Genomic DNA, 7600 nt, shown 5'->3' on the forward strand with positions numbered 1-7600 from the left:
GGAAATTACTGTCCAGTTTTCGCCAGTAAACGATCCATTGTCGTCACCTCTGCCTTCTGTGAAAGAGCCTTGGGACCACCAGGTATTTGCATGGACCAGATGCCCAGATTATACTTATTTTAAGTGGCTTTTCCGTCTAAAAATCAATGCGTTTAGGGCTGTTTTCAAGTCCCCTGTTCTTTCAAGTCATTTAGCGTTCGCACTAAAAGAGACAACCTGAAATCAACGACTCACAGCCTCAATGAGCGGTCAGATCTGCTCGAAGAGAATATTTTTGTTGCTCTTGGGGCCCGAACTTTAAAACTGTTGCAGCAGTGCTGTCTGCAGGCTTTAGTGTCATATATGTTAATAGCCGCCATATCATGGTACCGGTTGGATCAAGTGACATGATCTGAAAACATTGTAGCTGCCAGATTAAAATGGGACACGTATTTGGTCCGGGAAGTAAAGGCCGACTATCAAGAGGCGTCACCATAATGTCTGCCATCAAGGATGAAAATATGGAGAGGGTGCATGCTGGAGCGTGCCGATTTCGTCTACGAGTCCACTTTGCTACCGGGGAATTTCGCAACTGGTACAACCAAACACCTCCGCGGTCGCTTATGTGCACCACCCAGAATTCTTTAAAATCAGCCAGTTGTACGTAACACCGAATCTAAATCGGCACACAACTTGCGTCCGGTTTCTGACAAGGTCGCAGGCTGTGGTACCGCCTCCCAGCATGCGCAGTCAGCTACTACTGGCGCCCCGCAACCTTTATCCACCATATCCATATGCATTCAGCATCGCTGGACAGTTCACGAACAAACGCTGAACAAAGTGTGCCGTCCCTTCTGACTGAAGATGCTCTTTAGTAACCCTCATTAACCCAAAAGAGGCAAACCCCCCCTTCTCTTCCTAACCTCCGCCCCATTTCCCTCGCTTTTGGTAAAGGTAAAAAGCTCGAACGCATGGCTCTCGCACGGTTACTCGATTTTATTGACCACACAAACTTTCTCCGCATTTTACGACAATCTTAGCATGTGTGCCCTACAACGAAAACTACACAACAACTACACACCGACATACGCCACGTATTCTACGCCGACATCGCGCCTAGGTGCATCTCAGGCTTGCCGGGAGATGTGCAGACCACTTTTCAGCAGGATCTCACATTTCTACCTTTCACTCCAAGACCGGCCTGAGCTCCGCACCAGAGAAGTCTGAACTACTGCTCCTGGCCGACACTAATTATAAGCGCATCCACAAGCTCGCAACACGGCATTTCGATGGAGACGAAATGCTAGAGGCACACGTGTACTGTGCGATGTCTGTGTGCGCGTTAAATAACCAGAGGCGGTTGGAATTATCCGGAGCCCTCAACTACGGCACCCCTCACTCGCATTGGGACGTTAAAATCCAACCATCTAATCTCGCCAAAACAGTGACCTGACCTCCTTAATGAGAAGGGCCCCACGGTCACGGTGGTGACCGATAGCGAATTCGGAGGCTTCGGTGTTGGTGCGTTACTGGTGGGCACATTTAAGGTATTGCTTGAGGATGGCGCATACGTGTGCGAACCCCCGAGACACGGTCACATGTTAAGACCCGATTTGGAAGCGTTGTTCATGACTGGCATAATTTGAGGTACCTCTGCTCATTGCGAACACGTATTAATTCAACCAGAATGGAAACTTCAAGGACGGTGATATGGATGAGAAACGGCTGATTACCCAGCACCCAATTCCTTTCTCCAACGGCAGGTTTCGGAAGAAATGGGACCTCTGTTGCCAAGGTTTGCACGGTTGGAAGGCCGTACGATAGTCAGCCGCACAGTTCACAGGTGAAGTGATTTTCAAACGTTACGTTCGAAAACTATACGAGGAGCAAGACTATATACCAGGTTGGGGCGTGCACGGAGGCGGGGTAACATGCGTCACCGACCACAGCGGCCGCCACTACTCGTTGCACGACGCCTTTCCCAAAGCTCTTTGGGTGCGGCAATATTGCACTTTGCAATTTTGCGCATACAGTTCGTTTCGTAACGCTTACGCTCTCAGTGCGGAAAGCACGGCGAAAAATGTCGCTTCTGCAGCAGCGCGCGAGCAACGAGCCCGAAAAGGCGCGCGCGCGACAAAAAGGTCAGTCGGCGGCAGCGTCACGCGAAGCTGCCTGCAGCGGGCCTACGTGCCGCGCGCACACGGCAGTAGGCAGCCTCGCAAGCTCCGCTGCCACCCCCCCCCCCCCTCTTTCTCTAGCGACCTTCCGCTTTCGCTGGCGTCGAGCGCGCCGCGCTCATTCGCCCGAATCGCGCGTTGTCTCGGCGATAACACCCCCCCCCCCCCCCCCTCCAACCAACAACGGACAAGCGCTGCTTCTTCGGGATCCCTGCTTCCTCAACAGCGGCGACTGTGCAGAACACTACCAACAAGGCTCACGGACGCAGACGACGTGGTTACGAACACTCGACTACAGACGGAACAAAGAATGCAAGCGTTGCGTATGTGAAACGTTACAGCAAGCGACGCGTAGAACAAAACACGAAAACAAAACGAGCCACAATCTACACGAAAAACACAGAGCGTAGCGTTAAAAGAGGCCGGATCAGATGCGCGGGCATCCTGCACATGAAATACAACAACCAGCTGCGCTCGCCTTGTTTGCAGCGCGGATGGCGCCTCGGCCCTTTTGCGCATTTCGGACGACGCACGCTCGGGTATCGCGCAACACGTTTCGTCTGCTACGAGAACGATACGCGGCAGCTGTGAACTTCATCGGGAGGACGTGTGTGGCGGAGCAAACGGCTGTTTTTGTCCTCAGCAGCTTCATTCAAGAATCGCTGCTTAAAAGGTCCACCACTTTGGGGTCCGCTTAAAACCCTTCCGGAATCGTGCTATAACAAAAACTGCCACTCGAAACATGGACACCGAAGAGAAAAGCGTACTCCATCGTCTGCCTTTTCGGTTCGGATTTCTCAGTATGTCTTAAATGTTCAGGTTCAATACGAAAGCTAGGAAGGTGCGTTAAGTTTTGAGATTTCTAACCTAACCTTCGTCTACTTTTTCCCTTAATTAAGGGCAGTTAACTTGGCGGCTGCGAGCTTCGAAGAGGAAAAAAATAAAGCAGATGCTTATGATCAAACGAGGCCATCTGCTCGAGACAAAGTACACCGTGCGAGCCGCCTACAAGACGTGACGTACGGTTCAGCTTACGCCTCGTATTAACTGACTCAAAGAGAAGAACGCGTAAAACTCTTCCCGAAATGCCATCTATGTGAAGGAATAGTGACGTTCGCCGTAGCAACTCGTTCTCGAGATATCAGCTGCGCGGCCCTTCGCAACGTACGGGGCAGTCAGAGGCGTTACCGTGATGTTCAGCGGCGATAACAGCTGCGCGTAGGCAAAACCGAGACAGACGCGTGAGCGGCCCACGAAAAGAGTCGTCGCGGCTATTCAGGGCTTCATAGAGAACGGTAAAGGAGGCGGCAGCGGCGCCTCGGGTTGCAGTACATCAGCAGCATGTCCACGGCCCACCAGGCAGGCCCGTTGAGCGCGGCCCGAAGGACACCGCTGCTGCGGTGGCGATCAGCTCACCCTCGCCCCGCCCGATAATCCCATCCGTGCCACATACGAAGCGGAGGCGAGGGCCAGCGAGAGTGAGTGAGAGGGATACAAAACAAGCAGGGATGTTTATTGTCTTTGTACGCTTGCGACGAGCGATGCGATATACCTGCGCCGCAAAACGTAGGTCGTTTATTTTTTTTTTTCCTTTGCGGCGATGCTATTCAAGACAATCAGCATATGGTCCCGGAAGGCGAGTGTGGTGACATGATGAGTACCGCGTTTTCCCGCCCCCTTTGAAAAGAGTGGCGGCGTTACCCAACCAAAATGCGAGAGCCGTTAGTTCCTGGGCAAACGCGTGAAACCGAAATCACGCAGAGCTCAAAATCGAATCCCAGTAGAGCGAAAAATGCGAGTGAATGCTAGTTGTAGCACTATCTGAAGAGCGCTAAAGGAATAAGCAAACGCTGTAACTACGCGCCCCTTTTTTGTGCTTTGTTCTCCCATTGCCCTCTTTCCTCCCAGCGTCAACGGTGCCGCCCTTTCCCATGTTCCGCTACGGAGACTACAATCGCCCTTCCCCTCTCCCAGTGTTGCAACTGCGTCCACATTGAGCCTTATCAGGTTAAACTGCAAGTTAACTCTATTTGGGAATGGGCATCGTGCGTGACTGTACGCCGCGGTACACAAACACGAATAGCAGCTCGCGTTACTGCACGTGTTAAAGACGGGAATGGCTTATCTGACCGAAATTTTCGACCTCCGCCATCGCCGCCTCGCAAAATTGTCTGCCATCTTGGCTGTGCTGCGGCGCCCGGCTGGTCTCTTTACCCGGCGGAGGGGCCCCGGTAATCCAGAACAAAGCAGCTCGCTGGCGCGATCGCAGGAGTCCTTCCCGAGTCCGAAAATGCAGGCGAGGCACTCGTAACTACTCGTCCAAAGCGAAAATTCCACGCACCATACAGAGCTGCTTAAATGGCCACCACCGCAACACAAGCGGACAATCCGCAGCTTCCTCGTCTCGTGGCACGCTTGTGTTCCTGCGCGTCCAAATCGCAACGTAATGGGTTCACGTGTTGTTCCACTTAAGAATAACACAGCGCAGACTAAATGAGCTTTGAATATGACTAAACCGTTACGAACAAACTTAGCGAAAGTAGAAAAAAGCGCGCTGTTTGATTAGCACTACTTTTTATCGCGCCGCAGTCGCAGTGACAAAACCTACCAAACTAGAGAACGAACGCGGCGCTAGCGTATTTCGGCGCCGCGCGTCGACGAGCGAGCATCGTGCGATCAGTGCGAGCTTGGCCTCATCCCGAGGTATTTTTTCTTTTCTCGGATACGTTTAGATGACAGTGGATTTTTCATTTCTGGACCCGACCGTGTTAGATGTGAGTATATTTTAAGCGTGTCATGGGCGAAGTGCAAACGCCTTGCGAAGGCCTTGTCGTTGGGGGCGCCCTGTCGACCGACGGCGAGCAGACAACCGGAAACGGCGCCGGAAGCTGCTGCTCCGCGCCAGTGGCTCCACCCAGTGATGTGCAGACGGACTGCATCGCCGCCGTGGATCTCGAGGCGCATCGCGAGGACGAAGCGATCGGTCCCGAGAAGCTCGTTCGCTCCAACTCCTGCGGTGGAAGGAAGAAGAAGAACCGTCGCGGGAAAAGCAAGAAACGCAAGTGGAAGCCGTACTACAAGCTGTCGTGGGAGGAACGCCGAGAGCTGGAGGAACGTGAGTCGCGGCGCGCCAACCGCCTGCGCCAACGCATGTTCGCGCACGGGCAGCCTGTGGCGCCGTACAACACGACCCAGTTCCTTATGGAGGACCACTGCGTCCAGGAGCCCGACTACGAGAGCATGAACGGCCACCACCGGCACCGCGAGAACAGCATCAACGACAGTGTGGACTCCTCGGACGAGTTCTACAGCTCGCCCGAGGACGAAGAGGACTTCCTGCAGAAGCAGTTCTCCGAGGCCTACGACGACGTGCACGCCGAGAGGCTCAACGCGATGAGCAAAGCCGAACTCGTTCAGGAGTACCTGTTGTTAGAGGAGCGTGTGGAGGAGCTCGAACTGAAGCTCAGGGCCGCGCGGAACGCTCGCGCCGACGCGCAGACCCAGACGGGCGCCGACGCGCGACCGGCGACCGACTCCGAGGAGCAAGCCCAGCAAAAGATGGCCGTGTTCCGGGACGAAATCCGCAAGTTGGCCGACGAGAACGCGCTGGTGCGAGCGCACAACCGGGCGCTCCGAGAAGCGTTGGACGCGAGCCCGGCCGAACTGTCGGCGTCGTGATCGTGGGAGTCTCCCACTGCCTTCTGTGTACATAGCGCACCTACCACACAAACATGCACACTTCTTTTCGACGCTTTCATAAAACATCCTTGCGTTCGCGCGCCTTGTCTACAGGTGTGTGTCTGGAATCTTTATTATGAGCATCGCTGGCCTCCTCGGCAGTATGCGCTTTGCGGAGTTATGCTGGAAAGCTGGTAGCGGGGTCGGGCATTGACCCCCTTTCTCTCGTTTGTATCCGGGCAAAATATCTGTATATTACATTTATTTCACCGTGCTTGGATAGCTCGCTCTAGTGAGCATGCGCCCTTCAGTTTCTACTTTGTTTAAACAAACTGAATAGGTGGAGCCAGTTTTATAACCACTTTATTTAGTGCCGAGGAACCGGATGGCTGCAGTAAATAGAAACGGGCACCGACCTGAGTGGTTGGTGGTCGCGTACCGAGTGCAGTGGTTATCCCTGCTAAGTACGACAGATGAGCAATCTTGTGCACTGGGACACCGCAGTAACTGCAACTTATACTGTCGGTTAGTGACTGCTTGCAAGCGTTCGCTACTTTCTTAAATTTGATTGTCGTGTTTGCATTGCGCTGTTTGAAGATAACATACGTCTGCATGTCAAAATGTCTGCGCAGCGAAATTAAATTAGCGGGCAGTGATGAGACGGCTCGTGCCTTCCCATTGCTCTCATTTTGCGGCCTACGCAACATCAGTTTTCGGATCAAGTAACTAGCGTAATTAGGCCTTATAGTGCGCAGTTATGAAGGAAACGAACTGCGAGGTAGTTAGAAACTCGGATTTGTTGGTCTCCTTGATGGCACTCTGCTGTCTGCACGAGCACAGAGGTGCACGGCTAGAATGTAGGTATTCGCGGCGTTTCCGGAAGCGTGTCGGACCGAACTCGGCAAGACGGACGACGATTTGTCGGGTTTGGCTTGCACCCAAGCACACGCGCAGCCAAGAATTTTTCTCCGAGGCGGCTATGCACTTGTGTATTTGTGTGGAGACAAAAGAGAGGCGGTGCTTGTGGAGGACGGAAGAGAGAAAACAGTTAAGCCAGACGATACGCTTGTCGAACGAGGCAGAACGTGTGTCGTCTGCCATTGCCTGACGTAACCGTGGAGCATCGCTTTTATGTTTGTCACGGAAGTTTTCTATTTACCTGTGGGTGCGCCGGCTGTCCCGATTGATCAATTTCATATACAGTAACAACGTTTTGTTGATTGTGGATTTTTATGGCGCAAGGGCATCGGGGACCAAAGGGCACCATGGCTCAAGGGGCACAGCGCGTTTTCGTCTCCTCCAGGTGGGGTCGATGACCCATTTCTCGAGCATTTCACGTTAAAGAAGCCGAGCACCGGACTAGGGGAAAGCTTGTATCCATTGTGTCACTGATGGGTACCGGCGGTACTGGGGATAATTTTTGTTCTTTTTTTTTCCTTGGCGCCGGATCGAGCGTTCAACTACGCAACGCAGACGCTCTGGTTCTGGGCCTACCATTTAGGGCCGCTTGCCGAAACAGGGACGATAGTTATTTGGCGTGCAAGCATTAAAGTATGACCGCTGTATGGAGATCGCGGAATCGAGCGGTCGATGCACACACATGACCGACGATATCGCTGTTACGTGGATAATCCTGGGCACCGCGAAGTTGCTAGTTTAAAGGAGTCAAATTCGGGCTTTTCGACCTCGCTCCACGTTCGTATTCCGGTCCTTGCTGTGGCCTGATTTGGTGGTCGTGCATGTTGGCGCGTGACCCGCATGTGCTA

At 53.2% G+C, this 7600-nt stretch overlaps 1 protein-coding gene across 1 annotated transcript; it reads left to right on the forward strand.

Moving 5' to 3' along the window:
• The first annotated feature begins 4783 nt into the window (after nt 1–4783).
• LOC144093979 (protein HEXIM1-like) lies at nt 4784–5945 on the forward strand. Its single transcript, XM_077627767.1, has one exon. It carries the CDS (start codon nt 4953–4955, stop codon nt 5832–5834), a length of 882 nt encoding a protein of 293 aa, XP_077483893.1. The 5' UTR covers nt 4784–4952; the 3' UTR covers nt 5835–5945.
• Nucleotides 5946–7600: the final 1655 nt, after the last annotated feature.

This window comes from Amblyomma americanum, chromosome 6 (genome assembly GCF_052857255.1).
Source record: "Amblyomma americanum isolate KBUSLIRL-KWMA chromosome 6, ASM5285725v1, whole genome shotgun sequence".
In the NCBI taxonomy this organism is placed as follows: Eukaryota; Metazoa; Arthropoda; class Arachnida; order Ixodida; family Ixodidae; genus Amblyomma; species Amblyomma americanum.